The sequence below is a fragment of the Cyprinodon tularosa genome, unplaced genomic scaffold (genome assembly GCF_016077235.1).
Source record: "Cyprinodon tularosa strain WSP-4 unplaced genomic scaffold, ASM1607723v1 ctg703, whole genome shotgun sequence".
Lineage (NCBI taxonomy): Eukaryota > Metazoa > Chordata > Actinopteri > Cyprinodontiformes > Cyprinodontidae > Cyprinodon > Cyprinodon tularosa.
Genome location: NW_024039456.1, coordinates 578,773 through 605,321, shown reverse-complemented (window position 1 = coordinate 605,321; position 26,549 = coordinate 578,773). Strand labels below are relative to the sequence as shown.

The following is a 26,549-nucleotide window of genomic DNA, read 5'->3' as shown; positions in this document are numbered from 1 at the left end:
CCAATTTCACTGCAATAAAGCATAAACAGATTTTTTAAAACTGTTATTGGATCATAAAACTGACAAAAATCACCCATATTCACTACAATAACACATAAAACAACTGCTATTAGATTAGAAAAATCATCCATATTTAGGACTTATATAGATTTATAGAAATTGAATAAACATGTTATTGAAACAGGTATGGTGATATACAAACCCTTGGAAACTTTCAATTTAATGTTTGTAATGGTTGGGTTGAGGTTTTGAGGACCCAAATGCAGAGCTGAGGAGGTAGAGGTGAGTTTTGTAGATTTAATGAAGCACTCACAGGCAACTGAGGCAGGAATCCAAAAATCAAACATAACAAATACAGAAAAAAACAGAACCTTGGAGACATCAGGGAAAACTTACATGAGTTTACCCAAATTTTTGCACCTATCAAGTTTTGTTTTAACGCATATTGCACATTTTCTGTTGGTCAAATAAACCTCAATTTAATACTGAAATATTACTGTGTCAATCAGTATTAGATATATCAAACTGAAACAGCTGTTACAAACACCCTAATATTTAGAAATAAAAATAGTTAAGATTTATTGGGGTGTCCAAACTTTTCATATGACTGCAGAGGAGCCAGAAGGACTATATTAATAATTCTGCAAAATAAAATGTTAAGTGATTTTAATTCTATCAACATTTTGGCAACGAGGAAGGTAACTGTTAAAACCTAATGTAAAAAGAAGATAGGATTTAAAGAAAAGCTATCCCTGCAGAAGGTGCACTAAAAATGCAGGGAGGAACAAATTCCATTGGGGAATCTCCCGTAGACAAATGCAGCGGGTTAAAGAGGAAGCTATCATCCTGAGTCCAGTTGTGTTTAATTACATTTGCCGTCCTTTGCCACTGCACAAACATTTGGTTCCACACATAGTCCGGCGATTCTTTAGCACCTGTGTTGAGTGCTTTTTTCGTAAGGTTTGCCAATAAAGCATTGAAATTAGTAATAAAAATAAGAAAAAACTTTGGAATGAATCGGTTTAAGGTTGCAGTTTATTCTCAGTGCCTTAAACTTCTTTCATTCCTTAAAATGTGCTGTTATTCATATATATAGGCCTCTAACCTTCCCTTTTTCTTCTCTTCAGATGCAGAAACATGTCCTATTCTTCAGACCTTCCTCAGCTCGGTGTGATCTTCATCTTCGTCAATGAGGCCCTTTCAGTTTTATTACGCTCTATTCACACTGTCATCCAGAGGACACCACCCTACCTTCTGAAGGAGATCATACTAGTGGATGACAACAGTAACAGCTGTAAGAATCCTACCTTTAATCTACAGTGTACTATTTCACCTATTGTCAGAAACCTAAACCTTGGACCCAGAATTCAGGCAGACAGACTGACGTGTTGGATAATAGTGTTTATTGACTGCTCGACAAATCTGCGACAGCAGCTGGAACAAAAAGGCCAGAATCTCTGTAGAGGACAAAACACAGGTTAGTGATCACAAAACTCTGACGGAGGGAGATTACGAGCTTGTGAGTCGCTAACCTGGTTATAAAGTTCAGTCCGAGCCCAGAGGAAGAAGTAGAATCCGGCCTGATGATTTCACACAGCACGATACAAGCTCTGCCCAGAGAATACCTGGAGTCAATGCCAGAAGGTTGCAGATTTGACTGTTGAGCAGGAGCCAGCATACGATGGAGAGAAGCCAGAGGGAGACACCAAAGCTGTTGACAGTGAGGTAAACAGTTGTCCAGGCCAGAAGTTTAGAGATCTGAAGAGGTACTGTAGGGAAATCCAAGCTGGGATCAGTAGACAGATCCAAGGTCGTAAGCAGGCAGAATCCAACAGCAGCCTGGAGACTGATCAAGCACACAGATCAAACAGGGGCAGGTTGGTTTAAAGGTCCAAAGGTAGAAACTAGTCAGGATCAGGTTATCAGAGCAAACAAACTGGGCACTCTAGAGAACTCTCGCCTACGGCTCGAATAAGTTGGCACTGATGGCTGGGACCAAACAGTTTAAGTAGAAGCTGGAACAGGTGGATCTGATGAAAGGTAGTGAAAACTGGGCAGAGCTTGGCAGGTGGAATTATCCAGTCATCAGTGCCAAGATCATGACACCTATAACATTATTTCTGCTTCAAATATTAGATTAAAGAACAGATCAGATATACATCCAGTCCACTTCTGGACCTATTTTGCTTCTCACAAAAGGATGTTTTCTATCTGGATAACTTGTTACAGCTTTTAAGACTTTTTGTCTTGAAAACAATTTTTAGTTGGTCTCCAGCCAATATCTCTTAGCTGACGTGGATTTATTGCACCACTTTATACGCAGCCCATGCTCCTGTACTTGAGGGTGGTGAAGGATGAGTTATTCTTCCCTCTTGTTCCGTGATATCTGTGTAGTCTCAGATTTCCCTTGAGAAACTGGCAGGAATAGTAAATAATGATGCAGACTGTCTTTCCCAAAATGAGATGGATAGAAATGTGGGAATTTTTTGGAAAAACTTTGTCTTTTGAAGTGCTGGATTTTTGTTTTTCCCCTTCAGTTTTCATCGTAGTAAAATTCAAACCTCATTGATATTCACAGAAATGAATTCCACTGCCTGCAGAAAACCATCATGCCTCACAATCTTTTGGTTCAGTGCCCACTATCCTGACAGCCCACACAGCACAGTCATCTGTGTGAAAGTGGTGCCTTAGTAAGAAAATAGTTACCTTGCAAAAGAAAATAATGTTACATAACAATTTTAATCTATTGAAAGAATAAAAATGGATTAAAACTTTTATATAGTCTATTAATACAGCTCCAATTCAGAACGTATGTCATCAAGGCACTTTTTGTAAATTTAAAACTACTTTAATGATCCCAAAGGGAAACTAAATGTTGTTTCTCACAAAGTTTTTAATGAGCTGTTCTGTTGATAGCTGTAGGCAGGAAGGATCTTCTGTAGCAGTCTGTACTTCGCTGGATCTGGAGAAGCATCTGACTGAAGACACTCTGTTTTTTAACAATCTGATGATGAGGATGCTCACTGTTGTCCATAATGTTCTTCACTTTATGAAGTGTTTGTTCCTAAAACAAAGCTGGCCTTCTTTATCAGCTTGTGGAGCTTCTTTCAGTCATTTGCTCTGATGCTGTTACTGCATCAGATGATGGCAGAAGAGACACGCTGTACACAACAGATTTAGAGAATGTAAGAACCATCAAAAGTACCGTAATCTCTGCCCCACATTGTAGCCAACCTACAGTTGCATCTCCAGTGGAGCAGTTGAAGAACCACTTTGAACGATAGATTGGTGCCTCGTTTGTAAGTTCTGAAAGAGGAGCTGAGGATGAAAATTTAAGGTTGATGGGGAGAATCGAAACAGAGCCACTGCTCCTCAACACTGAAAGGAGTCAGTCAGTCATTGGGGTTTGATACCTCCTGGCTCTTTCGTTCTATCTCTCTTGGTGTTACATTTCTTGCTTGCAGATATTTATTTTATCAAACAAAATGGTAAAAAGAAAATAATAAGGGCTGAATAGTTTGTTTGAAATATTTCGAACAAAAGAAAAATATATTTTGGTCAAAAGTTTTCTGTTGAAGATAACCCTGCTAATTGCATTGAAACATTGCTTTTTCAGGATTCTCTCTTATTGGATAAGGATGTAGTGACAACAAACCCAGTGTTGATAGTGCCATTGACTTTACAGTAATTTTTTTTGACATTGAGCAGGCATGGAGCGACAGTGGAGAGAAATTGTTAAAACTCACTTTAAACTGGAAAAACCCTCCGGCAGAATCAGGCTCAGTGTGTATTAGGGCTGGGCAATTAATTGTATGTAAAATATGATTCATAACCGCAATTTTACAAAAAAGAATTTTCACATCAAAGAGGTGCCCTTAAACTGACTTTCATACTCCGGTCTTTAAGGAGGCAGTAATACACCTAAAGAACATTTGGTACCACACAGTTGGCCAAATTTTAGTTGCTGTAAATCTTCAAGATCAAGATCACTGACTGATAGCTAGAAGTAAAACATTTTCACACAGCAGTAACTGTAAATTTCTGCAGAATTGGACTTTAAATAGGAAAAATTTCAAGGTCATAACATAATAACCACAATTTTGGTTGGAAGAAAATGACAATTTAGATTCTTAGCAAAATCTTTTAGCATAAATCCAGTTATTATCAAAAAGAGCACTTAGATAATGCACCAGGGATATGTTCTAAAACACACAAACAAGTACATGTGCTTTTGAAATGGGCAAATATGAAATGGTAATTATAGAATGGTAATGTAATATACTTTCTTTGCATTCTACATAGAAAAAAGTCTTGCCCTTCCACAAAACAACCTGCAGTTTACTGCTTTGCTTTTCTGTCGTTGCATAATAAAAAAGCTGGTGCTTAAGTTCACAGGTCAAATTGAGGACTTTCCTTTTACATGAAAGGCAATGATCCAGTACTTGAGTCCAGTTTAGCCCTAGCTTGTCCAGGTAAGCAACAACAAGATAGATCTGTATTTGCCAATTATTCAATGTTCTGCTCTAGGTCATGCACTAAATTAGGACATGAGTAGACATTACTTTCACCACTGGTTTGTAAAAAAACGTTTACAAAAAACTTGCTAAGGCATTTGCAGTCAAAGACTGGATGGGACCTCTTTGTTTCTGGGCCAGCATTATTAATTGTTCCACGTTCTGTGGAGCATATTGTATTTCATAGCTGCCAAATCTATAATTACTATTATGAGAAATCTGTCTCTGCTACATTGCCTACAGATTTTATGGGTCTCCCACTGCCCCTCTGTTCTGCTATAATACAATACATCACAATTTAGTTATGGTAGCTGCTCAGCTGAATGCAGAGTAGCACTAACACCAGTGGGATAAATACATTTATCATGTTCCTCAAATTATTCTCTTCTAATGCATTACAAGCATTTATAATTCTCTCGGAAATGGGATTGAATGCTCTTGCTTTACAGTCACTTCCAGTTGCATGGCAGTAAGTCACAATCAAGAAAGGTAGGAATGTAAGAAGCAAATGCTGCCTATTGATCTACATGGTGTAATTAAGACAAATTAGCTGGGGCTGGTTGAAAGAAAATACACAAGCACTTACTATGCACTACCAACTGAGTTGTATTTTATCTTAGACATTTAAAGTTCTTTTGAAATCACAAACCTGTTAGAAAAGGATGAGTTTTTCTTGTGTGTGTGGAAGCAGGGGTGGATTTACCATTAGGAAAAACTAGGAAGTTGCCTAGGGCCCCAAGTTCATTGGGGCCCCATAAAACTCCCTTTACATGTACAGGGAGTTACATATTTGTGCACATTAATTTTTATTTTCTTTATAAAAATACTTTTGTTAAAAGGCCATATTAAGTGTGTCTCGCCCCCCCCTTCAGTGTCCACCGCATTGATCAGTCCATTTGCTGCACATGTGCAAAAAGGTCCAAAAAACAGCGGCAAATCCTTTGAAAACAATCAGCGGGAAGAGCAGTGTTGCCACATAAGGCTTTTGTAGCTATATTTAGCGACTTAGCGATTGATTCTCCTGTAGCGCTTTTATTACAAAAAGGCACTTAATGACAAATCCAGTGACTTTTTTCTGTTACTGACTTTCGTGACAACATATGAAAGCACAAAACTCTGCACTCCAGAGCAGGTAGATTCCTAACCCCTCCTCCTGCTCTGCTCTAACTTGTCTTCTGTCATGATTTATGCAGCTATAATTTCCTTTAAAAGAAAAATAGAGAACAGATACGCAGATCATGGCTTGTCTACAGTGAAAAGAAGGACTGGGTTATTTACTTTTGCTGTCACCTTTTTGGAAACACAGGAAGGAGCAATCAGCTAAGTTAGAATGGGCTTAGTGATTGGATAATCTTTGATTCCTTGTGAGAAAGCATGAAAAGTCAGCTGAGCACATTGACAATATGAAAATAAAAACACACAAAAGAAAACATTCAAAGGAAAATAGTAAGAAAAAGGATAAGAAGGGAGGGACAAAAGGTAGACCAAGTTGTATGTCTATTCTATAAAAATTTTTTATGTATCTTTATAATGGGTCTGTTTTATGTGTTGCCTTCCTATTTCAAAGGGCCCCATACCTGTCTTTGCCTAGGGCCCCAAATTTCCTAAATCCGTCCCTGTTAAGAAGCTAGAGGATGTCAATATTTTAAGAGTGGTTGACAGGTGGGGTAATTAAGCTAAGTGATGTTAGCTTAAGAGCACCATTACCTCATCACCTCAAATATTGTAGTCCAAAAGTGTGACCATTCTAAAAAACAATACATTTTGACATTCATTTCAGAAAGTAAAACTGTAAAGACTTAGAACACTTAGTGTTGGGATCTGGAGATCTGCCACCTGTCTCCAGCAGAGAGTGCTGTGGGGCTCCTGAGGTGGAGCCTTCTACACACCTGAGGATCATCAGCTCATCAGGAGACCTTCCCTACTTAAGCAGCGACCAGACCTGTCTTCAGCGCCGGAGTGTTGACCAGTTTTGGAAACCTGACTGAACTCAGTAGCTCTGGAGGAGCTCATGTTTGGAAACCGGCCTGCCTGCCCGAAGAAGCCAAACCTAAAGATCCTCAGCCTGAATCTTCCAACTAGTTCTCAGGGGAGAACTAGAACAACTCAAGGTCCGAAGCTCGCTAGCCTTTAGCTAAGCTCTGTCGCTGCTGAACTCTCTCTGCTGGAACCACAGTCTCTGGACCCAACCGGTTCCCTTTCTCCACTGAACAGTCTGGACCTCATCAGGTGCAAATCAAGATCTAAACTCTGCCATATCATCGTTACCACCTGGCTAACCAAACTATCCATATCTGCAGATTACTCTGTGAAACCAAGACCAGTACCAGAACCAGTGCACAATTTACTCTGTGTGTGCTTTTCAAATAAACTGTTTGACTTGTATCTCCGTCTCTGTGGTGGTGTTCTGCATATGGGTTAAGACATTAAGCCATCATGACACTTAGGGCCCAAACTTCACTTCATGTATGTGCAAATAGTAAAAAACTCATGTTTCCATCGTCTCATTACCTTTCTCCTTCTGCCTGAGCATGTAGAGACAATGGATATTCACTTGGATTATGTCGTTGTTGATTATGTCGAGGAAAAGCTCCTTTTTAACAGGAATAAACCTCCACCAGAACCAGGCTCAGTGTGAGCGTCCTTCTGCTGAGGCCGACTGGGGTACAAGACTTAGCAGAGATCTACTGGTATAAATACTTTCTATGGTGGAAAAGATAATGATAAACTGTTACCAGATATTGCTCTATCTAGAAAAAAACACTTAACCACATGAGTCTAAACGATTTCCCTGTCAAAATGAAAAAGAGCACATCCGGTTAGGTACAGTAAAAGCTATGTCTAAGGCTGCATACTGTCATGTTGGGTTCAAGGCGTCTAACCCACATGCAGAAAACACTACTTCAGACAGGGGAAAAGTTAGAAGGTTTATTTACAAAGTACAAAGATATGCACAGGATCTGGGTTCTTCTGACTGGTCACGGGAGGCACACCACTGAGGAGGACAGAGCAGTTAGAATTGATCCAGGAACTTGCAGTTTACAGGTGTCAGGGTAAAATACCTGCTCAGAGATGGATCTGATCAGTAGGGGGGGAACCTTGAGGGTCCAGAGGCTAGTCGGCAGGCAGAGGGCTGAGGGCAGAAGCAGAGACTGAACGGAGTTCAGGCAGGCAGATTTCAGACTGAGATCTTATCTCCAGGATTACTGGTTTTCAGAAAGTCAGGATCTGTGAGGCAGAGAAAAACAGGATCAGACAGGTTCACAAATCAGGGTTACAGATCAGGCAGATTGGCTCAGGTCTTGCTCTACCATTACTGGCAAACACTCTGGCAGGGAAGTGTCAGCCTCCTCCTCCTTAAATAGGGCTTCCTTGATGAGCAGATGGAAAACGGGTGTCGCAGTCAGCTCATGCCCTCAGGAGGGATCTCTTGCGCCCTCTGGTGGAGAAGGTGGACAAAGCCTCCAGATTCCAACACATACTTCGAAGGTATACATGGGCTGGGTCCTTGGAAGGCAACATGGCAGTAGGCCATATACTGTACAGTATGTATTTCCAGTTGGTACAGATTGACCAATTTTCGTACTTGTACTCAGTAATTTGAAGAGGTGTATCTACTTTTTGTAATTGTGACAGATTAAAAAAATCTGCAATTACGAAACACCAAAGTTACAATGCACAAATAGTTTTGCAACAGTAGTTCCAGACCATTTGGAGCAAAATTGCGAATGTAAGAGGTTTTTGATATGCAACCCGTAGAACAGAATTTGTGTAGTTGTACCTAACATTTGAACAGGTGTAAAACAAATTTGTACTCTACAATGTAACTCTCTCTACAACTTCAAATTCACACTTACAATGCATTAATATATTTGAAACAAAATAAGCTTCACATTTCATTTTCCAGCCAGATTTAGTAACTCCTAGCATTACATAGATATAAGCTATATAGCCATAAGGTATAACCAATATTTGCTTCAAATAAATACTCTCTGAAATGTTGGTATGTAATAATTAATTGTATTTGCCTTAAATGCTATACTGCAAACTACATCAAAACAACATTTTATTTTTATTTGTTCGGCCCTTCCACTGACATTTTGCTGTCAGGCAAATAAAACTAAACATTTGATTTTAATTACCACCCACATTTTTTATTCTTATATATTTAATGCATAGCTGGCAATGGCAACTCAGAGTTCAGAAATAGGGTACATTAAATTTCTAATTAATATAAATAATATATATTGGGGAGTGTCGTATGTGCATGTGTGACAGTGAGGGTTTATATATGATACTCCAATCATGCTTTGAATCAGTGTTTCTTCCAGCTCAGGAACACACTGTTGCTCATTAAAGGCAAACAGATTCTAGAGCTTCCAGGCTGATGGTTATAACGAATAAAGAGAATGTGACAGCAACCATGCCCGCAGGCAGGATTACCACGCTGCAAAATCATAACAGAGGAATGATGATATTCATTGTTTCGCCGTTGCCTGTGTGTTTCTGTGTGTTTTACAGCGACTATGTGCATTAGGAAACTATTCATGAAAAAGAGAACCTGCATCACTGAAACAAAGTCAGTTTTACATTTGTTTCCGGTTTGTTTTATATATTTTCTCTCCGTGCCTTTCTGTTGTAATCACAGAAATTTGTGTTTTGTGTTTTAAAAGCCTTCAATAATTTGGGGTACTCCTGTGATGTTTAATTCCCTGTATATCTCATTATCTTGTGGATGTCCTGAGTAATTAATGTTGGTCAGTGATAAACATGAATTTAATTTCCCTTTCTGTCAGTCCAAAGTATATTTTCCTAAAGTCTTTGGGATCATCAAAACGCTTTATGATGAATTTGAGATGGATCTTTGTGTTGCTTTTTGTCAGGAGTGGTTTTTGCCTTTTAACATACCCATGAATAAGGGTTAGGTTTAGGTCAGTCAATCTCTTATTGTTATGAAGGAAAAGGACTGTGATGTATATGTTTTCTGTTTTTTTATGACCTCCTTGACGAGCTGTTAAGGCTCTCTGGACACTGGAAAAAATCAAAATCTAGATAAGTCATTTTTTCTTAAAATAAGTATGTTTGTTCTTGGATTGAGGCGGTAAAAGAGACTTTTTGCAAATGGAACAAGACAATTTACACTTAAAATAAGAAAACATAATTGCATTTTCTTATTTTAAGTGCAAATTATCTAATTATCTTATTTTAAGAGTAAAAATACTCATTCCATTGGCAAATCGTCTCCATTACACTGCAAAAACGATCTAGAAATAAGTAAAAATGTCTTAAATTAAGTGTATTCACCCTTAATTTGAGTAGGTAAATGAAATAGTATGCCAATGGAACGAGTAATTTTACTCTTAAAATAAGATAATTAGATGATATGCACTTGAAATAAGCCAATGCAATTGTGCTTTCTTATTTTAAGTGTAAATTGTCTTGTTCCAGTGGCAAAATGTCTCTTTTACCTCCTCAATTCAAGAACAAATGCACTTATTTTAAGAAAAAATGACTTATCTAGATTTAGATTTTTTGCAGTGTACCTACTCAAATGAAGGGTAAATACAATGAATTTAAGACATTTTCACTTATTTCTATATCGTTTTTCCAGTGGGATTATTTGTGGTCGGCTGTATTTTTCTCCATTTGTGGATAACAGCCCTCACTTTGGTCCACTGGTGTCCCAATGGATGTTTGGTATCACAACAAAGTGATACCAAACATTTGTTCATGTCTGACACAGACGGTTGACCTAATTTTACATTTTGTGAATAAAGAGGTTTGTATAAAGCTCGGCATGTAACTGAGTATGTTTGTGTTTCTCTTTTTTAGTGGAACTGAAGGAGCACTTGCAGAGCTTTGTGGATGAGAAAAACGCTCAGCACGGCTCAGGCTTCATCAAAGTGGTCCGCCATGCCAAGCAGGAGGGCCTGATCAGATCCAGAGTCAGTGGATGGAGGGCGGCTACTGCTCCTGTGGTTGCTCTGTTTGATGCACACGTGGAGTTCAATATTGGATGGTGAGTATTTGGCCCAGCTATCTACCCAACATTATTATGTTTGATGTACTGTAAACTTCATCATCTATAGCTCTCTGCCCAAATTTGCACAGTCATTCTGTTCATGATAACCAGGAGCCCAGATTCTTTTGACTTTGCAAATTGATTACAAACATCAGAAAAACAACACTGTATGTGAAACCATAAGCAGCAGATGAGAAAAAGCAAGAATGCTTGTTTTGAAAAAGATGCAATAAAATAATTGAAAAGGAAATGCTGTTTAACAAAGATTGATAATTTAGCATGCAGGAGCTTAAAGGAATAGTACACCCAAAACATGATTAGCCTTCATTTTCTACTCACCCCCATGCTGAACAACACCCTGGAGTACTTTTTTGATATCTCAAATGCATCTGGAGATCTGGGAGGCTTCTTGCTGTCTGCTGACATTCAAATAATGGAGGTCTATGGCGCCCGAGGCAGAAAGGTCCATAAAAGTCCACAAAAAACGTGTCAATATTCCTCCATACTGCTCGTCCAATGTATTCCAAGTGTCCTGAGTGGGTAGCGTCCATAATTTACTCGAAACGAAGTCATTTAGAATGTTTTTAGAGCATAAACAGTAGTGTATAGGATTTCCTAAAAGCGAGTTCACGAGTCTACGGAAACCGCGGCAGACCAAACCAGATGAAAGTGCGCATTCAGCTCGGCAAAGAACTCATGCTCTTCCTCAACACTGAAGTCCTCAGACATTTTCTTTCGTTGTTTCTTTCTTTGCACAGGTAAACAGCACATTTCTTCTTCTACGCTTGCATTATCGGCAGAGCAGACGCTGAATGCGCACTTTCATCTGGTTTGGTCTGCCGCGGTTTCCGTAGACTCGTGAACGCGCTTTTAGGAAATCCTATACACTACTGTTTATGCTCTAAAAACATTCTAAATGACTTCGTTTCGGGTAAATTCTGGATGCTACCCACTCAGGACACTTGGAATACATTGGACGAGCAGTATGGAGGAATATTGACACGTTTTTTGTGGACTTTTATGGACCTTTCTGCCTCGGTCACCATAGACCTCCATTATTTGAATGTCAGCAGACAGCAAGAAGCCTCCCAGATCTCCAGATGCATTTGAGATATCAAAAAAGTACTCCACAGTGTTGATCAGCATGGGGGTGAGTAGAAAATGAAGGCTAATCATGTTTTGGGTGTACTATTCCTTTAATGATTTTAGAGTTAATCAGTAAAAAATTTAAAATAATAATTTTCGTTGCGATCACTGAGTCCGGGAGCGGCCACTTTTACCAAAATATAGTAACACCTCACTACTGACATCTTCCGGCAGTGATGCTTTACATGCAAAATCAATGGGAACTAATATACACATCTGCAATCAACAGCAAAAAATTAAGATTCTGAGAGGACTTTACCATTGAAATTTCCAAGAGCTACAGTCAAACTGACAATGCCCACACATGCATGGCAGCTGGATTTTGTAATACTGTACTTCGGGTAAAACTGAAAAAAAAAAAAAGAGTTATTCCACCTTTCTGATTCCTGATCCTCCACGGACGGGTTGGTCGTTGGATCGCCAACTTGAAGAGGGAGGATTTGCCATCGAACTTCTGGCCAGAGAAAAAACCCGTAATATGTAGCCAACATTTGGAAGAAGAATGTTTTCAAGATGACTTGGATTAATAAAAAAAAAAAAAAACGTATCATTTATTGAACAGTATGTTATAATTTCATATTTAAAGTACTTTCAGAAGTTTGAATTCTGAATATGACCAGACTTCTCCTTTAAAGACACAATATTGACTTAAATCACTGGAAATAGAAATCTTAAAGTTAAAAAAAAAATTTACATAGCGGAGTGACCTAAAAATGTAGTTGTATTTATAATGCGATGAAAACTTAAGATCTAATGTTTCTAGACCTTTTACTTTATCAGATCATAATTATTGCCCTCACTGATATAACAAAGAAGAAAAACCCTTTACTTAAAATTGCTTAAGCTCGCAGGAGATTTTTCTTTTTTCGTCTCTAAATCTCAGTTTTGGAAACACTGAAATGAATGTTCTCTCATTGGATGCATGCTATCTACAGTAGTTAGCCTCTAACACTGCATTGCTATAGCTTGTGAATATGAATCATATGCTTGTTTTGACCGCTTGATGTCACATTTGCGCTTTTAATATTTCTGTCATTTAGGGCATTAAATTAAACTTATAAAGCAGTTTTATAAGTTATTTCTCTTTATTAGTTATTTAATTTCTATCTAATTAAAAACATAAATATTATTTATGCCTGAATAAAAATATGGAAATAGGGTAACATCCATCAATGTCAACTTTCTGGATGAACAGAACACAGTTCTCCTCTGTGCATGACTGTTATTGAAAGCTGCGTAGGTGAAACCTACTTCTCTGTACGTTTATCTCTGAAGGCAGGTTTCACCTATAGACAACCTTAGTCAGCTGTTTATTTGCTTTGTATGTTATAGGGTTGACTGTGTAAAAGGGTTGTCATGACAGCAAACAGTCTGTACAAAGTCCTACCTAAAAAATATTCACAGTACTTGTAGTTGATTTATGTCACAGAGACACACAAAGTTAGCCTGGTCAACTACAATCATTGACACAGGGCATGAGGCTCAGAAATTCTGATCTTAAACCGGCAGCAGTTTACACATGTGGCAGAATAAATCCTAATGGAACCGTGCTGCTTTGTAACCATGACTACAAAACAAAGTGAGGTTTAAATGATGCCCTCTATGATTTCTTGAATGACCTGGATGTAGCTTTAAACCGTCAATAACTGGCAGCCGTAAGAGGTTTTCTTTAAAAGAAAAAAAAACATTTTTGCAAACATTTATGTGATTGGTCCAAACTTTATTCTATGACAGTCCAGCCTTGGTCCTGCCTTTGAAATTTGGTTCTACTTGCTCCTTTCCAGACTGATACACCACGTATACGGCACAGGTAAGTCTAGCTGGCTAGGCTAACACACAATAGCACAAATTGATGTAGGTAATAAGAAAAAATATGAATCATTAAAAAAAAAAAAAAAAACACCAACACCAACGCCGATTAACTTCAGAATTAATCTACATATTAAACAGTAGGAATATAAATGGCCACCTTTATCACAATAAAAAGTTACATTAACATTTTGGATGATGATACCAATTTTGCCAATATCAATGAGTTTTTCAAGATACAATTTTAATTCTATAAAGTCTGCGTCATGATGGGTCTCTGTGATTAAACCCACATGCAGAACACCACAGGAGACTGGATAAAAGTTCAACAGTTTATTTGGTAAACACACACAGAATAAAGAATGTACTGGTTCTGGTACTGGTCCGGGACTGGCTTCACAGAGTAATCTGCAGAGAGGGATTGTTTGGTTAGCCAGGTAGCTGTGATGTCGTGACAGAGTCTTGATTCTGATTTGTACCTGATGAGGTTCAGATTGATCGGTGGAGAGAGGGAACCGATTGGGTCCAGAGATTGTGGATTCAGCAGAGAGCTTAGCAGCGGCAGAGCTTAGCTTCAGCCTAGCGAGGTTCAGACCTTGAGTTGTTCTCCTAGTTCTCTCCTGAGAACTAACCGGGAGACACAGACTGAGGATCTTCAGGTTTGGCTTTTCTGGGCAGGCAGGCAGGTTTCCAAACATGAGCTCCTCCAAAGCTGCAGGCTTCGATCAGGTTTTCCAAAACTGGTCAACACTCCGGCGCTGAAGACAGGTCTGGCCGCTGCTTATGTAGGGAGGTCTCCTGATCAGCTGATGATCCTCAGGTGTGCAGGAGGCTCCAGCTCAGGAGACCCATGGCGCTCTCTGCTGGAGACAGGTGGCAGAAACTCCAGATCCCAACAGTACCCCAGATCCCAACAGAAAAACATACAAACAGGAAGGGATCCTCGGCGCCCTCTGGAGGGCAAGCCTCTGGATCCCAACAGTCTGAGTTCGATATCATGGAATAATTTTGGTTTATCTAAACGTTATTGATAATAATATCAACTCAAATACAATTTAAACATTTTATTTCTTAGGTGGAGGTTATTTTTTAAGTTCTAGCACGTCTTTGGTGTTTAGCAATGAAGATTTTTTTAATTAATGTAATTGGATGGATGTATTGATGCTGTTTAATGTATTTTCATACTTCTAGTAAATACAGTTCTGATTTGTGTAATTTGGACTGTGTACAAACATAGTTGTGTAAATGCCTCAAAAACCTTTTAAAGAACAGTTGTGAACAAAGCACGGTTGAACCACCATAGTAGTGACGTTATTATTCTGTGGGAAATCTTTTCTTTAGTAGTGAAACTGATCAGAGTTGATGGGGATAATAATTAGGACCAAAAACAGTTGGTATTTGTAATCCTTGCAGACAAAATGTTTTACAGCCTTTAGCTTCTGGGACAGGCGCTCCTGGAGCCTGCGTCAGCACAATGACCTCAGCCATATAAATGTTGGAAAAGTCCAGTTGAAGTACAGATACAGCCAGTTGATATTTTGCGGAAAGATTTGAATATTTCGCTTCATGATGCTCTCTTCATATAAACATCACAATGTATAAAGATAGAAATAAACCGTTACCAGACAGCATACTCTTTGTTGACAGGGAGGGAAGGTATTATCACAGGCATAATCTAAATGTTAAACTAGTATGTGTTTATATAAATTAATAACACAAATGACAGATTTTGAGGTAAAGCGAAAAAATTAACAATTATTATTCAGATTAAGTTGATGGGTCTTCATTTTTATTTTGAAGTGGCCATGTCATGAATCAAACAGGCCATGCCTTCAGATTTCTGTGAATCTCAAAGGCCTGAAGAAAAAAAGTTATTCCTGGAAAATATATCAGCTTTGGGGAATAAAAAAAAAATAAGAAATGTTTGTGTAGAATGTAGGTTATTTTGGCAAGAGCAATCAAGTTTATGAACATACTGTTCAATTTTTAATCCACTGAGGTTAAATTTAATATTTTGGCTTGATTTCAACTATTTGCTCCAATTTTCTTTTTTTTTTATATAATCATTGAAGAACTGTAGCAGTTGTATTATGGCTGCCGGCATGTGTTAAAGATGAGTTAAATATTAATTTCCTATGTTACTTCCAACTGAGTTTAATAAAATTATAAAATTTGGAGGTTTAATTTTAATTCCATCCAAGATTTACTGAATAACTAATAAAAGTCTTTAATTAAACAAACGTGAACATTTCAGTATCACCTGAATGGATTATGTGCTTACCTTCCACCCAGCAGTGTAACCCAGCGTTAGGTGAGCCAGGAATCAGGTGCCTTCAACAGGAGAGGGAGGTAAGACCACCCAGTCTGCCGACAGCTGCTGGGGCCAGCAGGGACTGAGACGTTCCTAACCTCTTTTTAAATCACTGGAATTCTAATAAACTGAGTAGATATATGGGTTTAATACAAAAACATTCTTGCCTCAAAGCATTGAAAAAATTTGGGTTATGGATGGCATATTATTTTCATTTTTATTCACAATTTATGCTGAAGTTGAACAACCCGCTTCAACCCGGATTGGATGATGGAAAACTTTGTGCATTGAAAGATAGTCTATAGATACATCCCTCAAGTCGGCGGAAAAGAGGATGCATCTGAAAGAGTCTTATATTCCTTTTCCCAATGGCTGAAAAACCCCTTTAGACCAATCAGATTTATTGGCAGTGGGAACGGCTCCCTGACCGTGTCCACCCGGGTCAAACGATTCAGCGACCAAACCGTGTTAAAATCACCTCGGCTCTGATCGGCATGCTGTGAGAACACCATATGCAGGTTGACCCGCTAATTTACGTGATATGATTGAGCAAAATGTATGGATGTCAACACACCACGCCAGTTGCTTGTGGTGAGAGGGATTCAGACAGATAAATGAGCGAAACATGTTGCTCTCCATTGTTTACTTTCCTGATTTCTGTTGCACTGGTGACATCATCATCACGCTCCCAGTGTGATGGTGTCACCAAACACGCTGTGGGGGGACAGAGGCCACGAGGCTTGCCAGCGAGGGGTTAGACCCAGCTTTTTTACCAATGGGAGGCGAGTCAAATGCTGATTGTTAGTGAGTTGACCGATGTATGAAAAACACATGTTAAAAACTGTATTTTCAGTGGGAAAGAGGCTTTAGAAATTTTGGGGGTTGGATGCAGCTCCTGAATGGCAATGCCCATATGTGTTCCAGATTGGTGGACTAAGAGGGTCTCTGAACGTCTCAAAAACCCTGGGTTATTCGATGTTTAAGAACAGAGAAAATGGACATTTGTAGGTCTAAAAAAAAGTGTATTTTATATGAGAAGGTATGACTCCAGTAAACAGATACATTCAAATTTATTTTTCTTCCAAAACTTTAGATGAGACATATCCTTCGTATTTTCTCCATCTGTATCTGATTAGCAGCTCGATGCTTTTCATTTGAATGATGTTCATAAGATATTGCCTGCATTCTTAACCCTTCTAGGGAAGGTTGTGGAAATAATGCCACCTAAATGTGCCGAGAGAAAAACGTTGAAAAAGCAGCAGCATTTCCTAACGAATCCATTAAGGACTGAATTACAGAGCACTAGTCAATTACTGCCCCTGTTAGCATTGCTTGTTATGTGTCGTCTGTCGCAGCGATGAGGCTGTTCCAGGCTCTCTAACATTTTTTTCCTTTTAAACACTTTAGCATTTCTGGCAGAAATTCAGTGTAATTTTTCTCTTCTCACACAAAATTCATGTTAGTTTAATTTTAATATGGACACTTTTTCACCTAGGGGTCCCCTCTTGAAAACACTTGGATACAATAACAGGGCTTCGTCGCTGTTAATCAGTGTGACGGCCTGAAAAATATACCACTCTCATTCTCGAATAGAAGTAACATGCAAGCAGTTTGCTTCCAATACACACCTGTGTATTCAGAACATGCTTCCTCGCTAACACTTCATTATAATGTCTGAGTTAGATCCAAAAGAGCATTTGTCGGCTGCTGTGTTCCAGATTAGAAAAGAGACACTTACAAGGTTCCTAACCCTGCTACTCTTAAAACCCACGCAAGCCCTTTATCCCCTGCTCTCTCCCTCTACACACTCATCGCTTCATACGCACAATCCCACACAAACCTCCTACATACTGCTAGTGTGGAGGTAGTGGTCTATGACTAATAAAATCCTTCTTGATAGACACGAAAGAACACAGTTTGATTATAACGCTCAATATTACTTTAAAAAAAATAGTTGAAACATTTATTGGTCTGGTAGCGACCATCTGAGTGATAAGTTGGAGTTGTGTCGGCGTTTTTAGCAGTTGCATGAACACCTCGGATTTCACACAGTGGGAGGAAGAGATGGTGAGCCCTACCTCTTAGTTTCCTTTTTTCTTCCTCCTCTAACTTCCTCCTAATCCTTCATCCTGAGTGCTCTGAAACCTGCCCACTACCTCAAAGATTTCTTAGTTATTTAGAATTTTATTTATGTTTTTTTAGAAATTGAGAAATTGCTGTATAATTAGCCCCCAAGAACTGATTGCTGGATCTACTAATTGTCTCCCCCCTTATTGTAATTATCTGCAATGTTGCCTATTCTGAGTCAAACACAAGTAATTACAGGGTGTTTTGTGTCTGAGCGATTGTCTGGATATTATCAGTCTAATCCTCCTTTATCTTCTATGTGTTTATATGTAGCTCTCCTGTCATCTCAACCAAATTTCTATGCAAAATAGCTTGTTTGCACAATGAGGTATAATTAGGAAGGATGTATCTGTGGACGTGGGAGTAAGTCATTTAAACAACAACTTCAATTTGCACATATTAGATGGTGTTGCTGAAAGTAGCTATTTTTAAAACTTATAATAATTGGAAACAGAGTGACCCTTCAGTTTGGAATGGAAAATGTTTTCCACTATGGGCTGCAACAACAAACAACATGTAACAGCTCTTAAGATGATCCTAAGATAATCTAGATTAAACCACTTCAGAGCTGTTGCAACTAACATTTTACTCTTCTCTCATAAAAATCTATTCCTAGATCGATGCTTCTGTGTTCCTTTTGTGTGTATGCTCTGAATTCATTATTGAGAATTTTCCTTCCATCTGTTGCTACATGCATGTTCTGTATAAAGGATTGATGTACACAATAGAAGTGACTGTCCACTGTTGCTATATGCTCAGCCAAGACAAATGTAATTAATTTTGGATACCGTAAATCCTATATTATGTACTGTGTCGTTGCTAAGTCACCAATTTAGTGCTACTTGGTCCCAATGTAATTTTCCATTGGGAACCTACTAGCACTGGGTTACTAACTGGTTAAGATGCTTCTGAGAAAGCGGCCACAGCCAAACTTGCTTGCAAACCTTCGGCCACAACAATGCCGCCCCCTTGATAAACGACCAATCACTCATGTAAAAATGGGGCATCACTCGAGAGAATTCGGAACTGCAACTGTTGGAAAAGCCGCTTCCCTACGACTTTAAAGAAAGACCAACCAAGTATCAGCCGACTAAAACCCAATAAGACCAGAAAAAGTAAAAAATAAGGTTTGAATAAGGAATCAATTGTGTTTTATGGTAGTTAATTTGTGATTTTTCGCAGTTAACCTATTGGTGTGGCTGGAAGGACACCCTCTTGTTACTTATCAATACATTTATCTTCTCCATTAACAATTTACTGTAATATAATTTACTTTAACTACTCAAATGAGCAGTTTATACATCAGTACCTCAGTGCAATACCTTGTGCTACATGAGATTGTAAAATCATGAAAATAGGAGTAATAATTTTTCCTGTGAAAAAAGACAAACAAGATCAAAATCATAACTGAGCACAATAATCTGACTGGAGTGTCATGTAAAATTAAAACTTAATAAGTCAAACTATTTTATTTTCTTAAAGTTAAGTATTGAGCTAAAAATGTCAAGCAGATGCAAATGAATTCCAATACTTTAATTAATTTGACTTAAACTGCAAGAAAACTTATGTGAGAAATTAAAAGTTTATCTTTGCAAAAACCCGCTTAAAGACATTGTTGCTCTTGGGTAATAAATTGAATTCCAATTTCTTTGCAATAAATTGGTTGATAATTAATTGGCATTTACTGAGGCTACGCTTCATTTAAATTAGGGTTTCCCATGGTTTCAAAGCTCCGTACGCTTTTAGTATTCAGCAGTTAGAAAATTCTCCTTTTTTTTATTAAAGCCTTTAAGCCTTCATGACTCCTTAATGTGGAGGTCTCACTAATTGTGTCTCCCTGATGGTAGATGTTCGCCCTCTGACTTTAACATGGGGCCTCTTAGAAAATCCGACTGTTTTTGTTTCTCTTTTTATTAGCATAAATATCCTGAGAAAATGTGCATCTGTTAAGAAAAGTCATTACAAAATAATCCCCCCTCCCTCTCATTTACTGCACCTCCCACGCTTTATGGCACTCTTGGTTAAGATGCGTAAATATCTTTAGAACCATTTTATCTTTAGTTGCTAATTATACAATCACATCAGGTCCAAAATCAGTTATCTATATGGTTATTGATTTCTGAATATTTTAACAAATAATAGTTATTTGCCTCTTGGACTTGGAAACGGAAGATCTGGGCCCGCCCTCATGTGGACCCACCACTTGCAGAGGGATCCGTAGGGGTTGGGTGCAGAAAGAACTGGGTGGTGGTCGAAGCGGGGTGCCTCGACAGCCTGGTCTGCACAAGCAGGTTCTGGCTGTAGAGGAGCTGGCCTGGCGTTGCCTTGGGGTCCCCCCAGAGCAGCTGATGGATGGATGGATGGATGGATGGATGGATGGATGGATGGATGGATGGATGGATGGATGGATGGATGGATGGATGGATGGATGGATGGATGGATGCACGGATGGATGGATGGATGCACGGATGGATGGATGGATGGATGGATGGATGGATGGATGGATGGATGATGGATGGATGGATGGATGGATGGATGGATGGATGGATGATGGATGGATGGATGGATGGATGGATGGATGGATGGATTGATTGATTGATTGATTGATTGATTGATTGATTGACGGTCCAAGCCCAGACTCTGACTTTCAGTGTCGTTGTGTCCTTGGGCAAGACACTTCACCTGCATTGTCTACTGATGGTGGTCAGAGGGCCCGGTGGCGCCAGTGTACGGCAGCCTCGCTTCTGTCAGTGAGCTCCAGGGCAGCTGTGGCTACAATGTAGCTTGCCACCATCAGCGTGTGCGTGAATGGGTGAATGAATGTAGTGTAAAGCGCTTTGGTCAAGTCTCCTGACTTGAATAAAGGCGCTATATAAGTACAGGACATTTACCATGGAAGGAAGGAAGGAAGGAAGGAAGGAAGGAAGGAAGGAAGGAAGGAAGGAAGGAAGGAAGGAAGGAAGGAAGGAAGGAAGGAAGGAAGGAAAAATATACTTGACCTGGACTTGAATAATGGTGGAAAATAATTGATTTTCTTTTGAAAGAAAGTTGTGAATATGACTGCAGACTTAACTGTTTGACTATTAATTGAGTGTGAATCACAATCTCATCTGTTTATCCTTTATTTCAGCCAGTGTGATGTGTGTTTGCTGAATAACACAAGAAAGTCTAAGAGTTATTTAATTAAATATTTAATAACACTATCTGCGATGGACTGGCGACCTGTCCAGGGTGTACCCCGCTTCTCGTCTGTAGACAGCTAGAGATAGGCACCAGCACCCCTCGTGACTCTGCTTGGGATAAGCGTGATGGAAAATGATGGATGGATGGATAACTGTCATGATTTTATCTAAAGCTCAGACCCACATGCAGTAAAACCAATTCAGAGAGACACCAGGGGAAAGGTTTAACAGGTTTATTAAAGAGATAAGGCACGGTGCAGAGTTGCTCTGAACTCAGCTCGACCGGAACTGGAAGGTGAAGGGAAGACAAATGATTAGTTCAGGTTCAGTGGGAAATTTCATTCTTGGATTTGGAGAAGAGGATCTGCTTGTTGACTTACGTTTCCAGAGAAGTTGTAGAATCTTTGACTCCTTTGTGCTGTTTTCCAGTGTTATTCTTATTCGGTGGAGGGCGGAAACAGGGTTTACTCAGAACTCAGATGGTTGTTTGTGAATGGAGAAACGGACTGCCACTCAGATTTCCTGCTGTACTTGAACGGGTCGTAATGGAGATGATTCCCTTGCTCAGAGAGTAAACTCAACGTCCTCTCAAGGAAAATGGATCCAAACCTCCAGTTTGAATCCCCAGCTCGGTTTGAGGCTCAGTTGATTCCTCCAGGGAGAGAAGGTCCGAAAAGGTCCAGTTTGCAGGATGACTTCCTGTCGAGAGGCAAAGACAAAAACTAAGTTAAAATTTAGGTAGGCAAAAACTCAGCTTTGCTAGAGTACCCAAAACTGGCAAACGCTCTGGCGTCGAGGTAGTGGCAATCAGCAGCTTAAGAGCACTCCGTTAACGAGGTAACCATCATCAGGTGTGTGAGGAGGCGGACCAGAACCAGGCGCCTCCTGCTGGTGGAAGGGAGAACAACACAAAAAACAAACACATAGACTGGAGTCCTGACAATAACAACACTATCGTACAATATTTTCTAGTATTATCCATTTTAAACAATGGCTAAGTCAAGAAAATAATTTAGCCCCTTTACTGTATTGTATTAATCAGTTTTTTTTATAATTGAATGTAAAGGGCAGAATCATTTTATCACCTCTCTCATTGAACTTATAAACCCAGAATAAAGTGACGATAATCAGGTGGTTCCCTTGGGGTACATTTAAAGCACTCTGCTCTTTTAAACAACAGCCCTTAGCTTTCCCCGGTTATTTTCCTTTACTCCATCTTTTTAGTATAATTGCGCTATTAATTGTGAATTCCATCCTTTTATTCTTTTCACTGAACAGGTTTTCTATATGTTTTTGTATAGAGAGCACCAACCTCGCAAGTTAAATTTACCACCAATTAAAAAAAAACACTATGGTGATGTAATGATGCTTTTGGTTTTAATGAACATTTAAATCCTGTTAGCAACAGAAATCCACAATGTGCATTGTTTGGTTGAAAGAACATTATTATGATTCTGTGAAACATGGTGACTTGGTGTTGTTGCATATTTTACTTAGACTCTGAAACAATGGAGAATTTTGCACCTACTTGTAAAGGCAATGAAGTGGACTGCCTTACTTGTTTAAAGATAGTACATTTTGGACCATTTCTTTGCTATTTTGTTTCTTGTTAACAGTATCTTCCCTCTATGTGATAATCAGTCCTTCTGCCATCTCACTATTCTCACATTTGCATCCACAGGATCCTTTGTCTGATTGAGACGTCATCTCTTATATTCCTAATCCTGACTCTGCACTTTGAAGTGTGTAGATTTTCTCAATCCTTGCATGACATCCAGATCTATTCTCAAGAGGTTCAGATTTTTCCGTTATCTCTCTTTGGTTCAAATTAGAGGGTTAAATAGGGTTTAGACAGATCTTCCTGGGAATTTTCCTTCCAGACACTAACTTACTCCTTTCTCTAAAAGCACTGTCATCCCTGAGGAGTCCACTTCCACCTCTGATCCATTCTCTCTATGCACTTTTATCTATAGACTCTGCACTGAATCATTTACATCTTCTCTGTCCATGGTTATTCAGTGAAGAAAACTGTTTCTCTGTTTTACTTTAAAGTCTAATAAACATTCAATGAATTGATAAGCATTTGACCACAATTGGAAACGCAACTGCTATGCAGCAATAAAAAGAAGAACAAAAACTAAATTACATTCTAGTTCTCTGGAAAAGTATATTTGACTTCCTTTGATATATTTTGCTGGCATCTTTTTCATTTCCTTGTTCATTACACCTTATAAACTCACCGTTTGACAATTTAACCTTCAGAAACTTAAGTGTTCTTTCAGCGATGTTGAAAAAAAATATTAATATAAAGTCATCTATATAAGACACAATGAACTACCTGCATGTAAAAAAAAACATTGCATATAGCCTTATAATGATCAATGATTTGTAAAGGCTTAATGTATTGATAGATGAACCTTGTAGAACAGGTTTAAAAGCTTTGGAGTTGATGGGGAATATTAAAAAAGCAATTTAAATGGTGTTCTGTTTGATTGTTAGTGTTCCTTTGTTTTCTTAAATCGTTAAAACCTTATTAAAATCAAACAATTGCACGTACCTGCCTCAGTTTGTTTTAAAACATAATTATATTAAATGATCGGTTGTGTTTTACAGCATCAGTTTTTTGTATTAGTTCTACATATTGTTTAATAGAAAAAAGAAATTAAAAAGGGGGGCGTCTGCATCCTTCATATTGAAAGTGTTATCCTGCTTTAATATACCAGTTTTAAATGTTTGCAGTTGATCAAAAGCATGTTTAACAACCATCAGTGGAAATCTGATGAGCTGAAAAAGGACAGATCTAAAACATGCAGGACTAAGGCCACCTTACGACAGGCTTTAGGACACCTTTGTAATTGGTGTTAGCGATTAGCATGAATAGGGAATTCAGTAGTTTCTCTAAATGCTTATTTAAGCACGAAAAACTCTACCGTAATTATAAAATTTTTAGTCTGCCAACATTTCTTAGGTTGCTGCAAGACTCAGTTTAGGCTGAAAAAAGCTTTGCTTTTATTCACTAAAAAATACACCTTTGTGTTAATAAACCATTTATATACATTTTGAGCTTCCCCCTAACACTATTGTAAAATCTCGCTGATAGTAATAATGGCTTCCTGAGTCGTCTTTTGTCAGTACATCTTCTATTATTGCCTGGTCTTCAAAGGTTCAGAATAAGGGACGCCAAATTCCAGGTGATTTGATCTAAAAAGGTTGGTACCCAAATACTGAGACGTATAAACCGTTTTGGTTCCATCCATGGAAATGAGCAGATTGCTTGTTCTTCAGGCAGCTGAGAGAAGTTGCAAAAGGAAGATAAGGTTCTATGCCGTGTAGTTGGAGGCAATAATGATTAAAAAATAGTCATTTTAATAATAACATATATTGGGCACTTTATATAGGTCTCTCTCAGTCTCTCAGACTTATGAACAAAAGTAAAAATAGAAATAATTAAAGCCCCTAAAGAGAAATATAAACAATAAAATAAGAGAAGGGTTTGCAGGTCTAAAAACGTGCAAATGGATAAAACAAAACCATGTTTTGTTTAATCTAGGGAAAAAGTGTTGCAAGGAGTAAGAGATGCACACTTTCACCTCTCTTTCTGTTTGCCAGCTCTTTTGATATTTTATTTTTGTTATATAAAAAATACCTAAATGTTGAAATTTAGACTAAGAGTTTTCTTAGACTCTCACTTTTATTATTTTGGTGTATAAAGATTGCCTGCTATCCTGCTTTATTAATATATTGCTATTATAATACTTGTTTTTCCTGACTGAATATTTGCATGTAATCTCTCTCCATCCTCTGGCATTGCATGAATGCCTCCTTTATGGCAACAATGACAGCAGAAATGTTTGCTTATCAGTTTGTAACATACCTGTGTACAAAAAAGATGTAAAAAGATCTGTGGTAGTTGAGTTTTCAGATTTAGAAAACTGCTTTGCACATGCTAAATGTTTGGATTTGTGTGTCTGGTCATTAGAATGTGATTTGTATACTGAGAGAAGCACATAGGCAAAAGCAAAGGTCTGCACCTAGTCTGTTGAATTGCAAAAGCAAATCACTTTTCTCCTGTGAAAATCTCTGCACGTACAAACACGTCTGCACATGTTCCAATCTTTCTGTTGATGATACCCTTCAATTTTTACTTAAAACAACTTTTTTGTGCTGAGGTTTTTTCACTGATATGAGGTAGAGAGATTTCTTTCTTTAAACAGTTAATCAAGTTGATCATGGTTGCTTGATTATGTCATAAAATGTGGGAAAAATTTTTATACATATATAATTTTAACTTTAAAAATCCCAGAGATTTACTTTGAAGAAAATCGCTAGGATTTTGTTTTTCATCAGTTTCTGGAATCTTCCTCACAGAAGACAGAAACGGTACATCAGCTGCTGCTGGCGGCCCTGTAGCAGACTGGTCACAAGTCATACAAGTCTGAGCAGCCTGCAATCTACTGAAAAGTGCAAAGTCATAGAATCTTTAATCATGTTTTCCCCCTGATTTACTATTTAGTAGAAGAGATGCATAATTTTTGTAACACTGAAAAAGGCTATTTAGATTAAGCTCATTTTCCTCCATCTTTCCTATCTGAGGCTGTAAATTGCTTGATTTAGGAGATTATGTTGGGACTTACTGGAGGAAAGTCGATGCATCTGATCAAAGTTTCTTCATTTTGAAGGAGATTGAAAATCTAGCTTTTTATAAAATGCATTTTCTTTTAAATAAATGTGCATTAACATGGACTGTAAACATATGCCGGACTGTGGGAGGATAACCCATTTTTTCTTGGTCAAAAAAATGAATTTTCTTCACCCACACCTATATAAATGGGGGGACAGCTGCCCTCCTTGTTCCATCGTTAAATTGCCCATTACACTGTTTAGAAGCCATTTCTGCTGACTGCTCACTATCATTGTGTATTCTCACGAGAAATGCAGGTATGTCCACTCAAAGACTGCATGTGCTCTATCATTCTACAGGGCAGAACCAATTCTACAGAGAATAAAGGAGGACAGGACAAGAGTGGTTTCCCCTTCTTTTGACAACATCAAGTACGACACATTTGAAATTGAGGAGTACCCTCTATCTGCTCAGGGCTTCGACTGGGAGCTCTGGTGTCGGTATCTCAACCCACCAAAAGCCTGGTGGATGCTACGCAACCAAACAGCTCCCATCAGGTAACCAGAAAAAAATCTGCACATTTCGGAGAACATTCCAGCCGTATTATATATTTATATGTATATATATATAATCATCACAAAGAATTTCTTTCTATGAATAAAACAAGCTCAATAGTTTATTAATTATTAACTGACCTTGAAGCATACTGAAGTACGATTACTAAGCTTGTTCCATTTAAATTAGATTTGAACTCTGATTCCCCTGCATGACATTGAATTTAGTTTCTGATACATAAAGTGTCAGTTTAATAAAACCC

General features: G+C 38.4%; 1 protein-coding gene and 1 long non-coding RNA gene across 2 annotated transcripts in view; one reads left to right on the top strand and one right to left on the bottom strand.

Annotated features, from left to right (window-relative positions):
• The window catches only part of LOC119772235 (polypeptide N-acetylgalactosaminyltransferase 18-like), a 210,369-nt gene that overhangs the window by 70,418 nt on the left and 113,402 nt on the right, over window positions 1–26,549 (top strand). Inside the window, exons 5-7 of the mRNA XM_038268590.1 lie at window positions 1,128–1,294; window positions 10,347–10,533; window positions 26,092–26,289. Coding sequence (XP_038124518.1) covers window positions 1,128–1,294; window positions 10,347–10,533; window positions 26,092–26,289 — 552 coding nt within the window. The remainder of the gene's footprint in view (window positions 1–1,127; window positions 1,295–10,346; window positions 10,534–26,091; window positions 26,290–26,549) is intronic.
• LOC119772229 lies at window positions 7,466–7,860 on the bottom strand. The gene is made up of 3 exons (XR_005279235.1): window positions 7,826–7,860; window positions 7,577–7,742; window positions 7,466–7,509 (listed from the first exon to the last, which is right to left on the bottom strand). It is a non-coding gene; the product is annotated as an uncharacterized LOC119772229 (long non-coding RNA).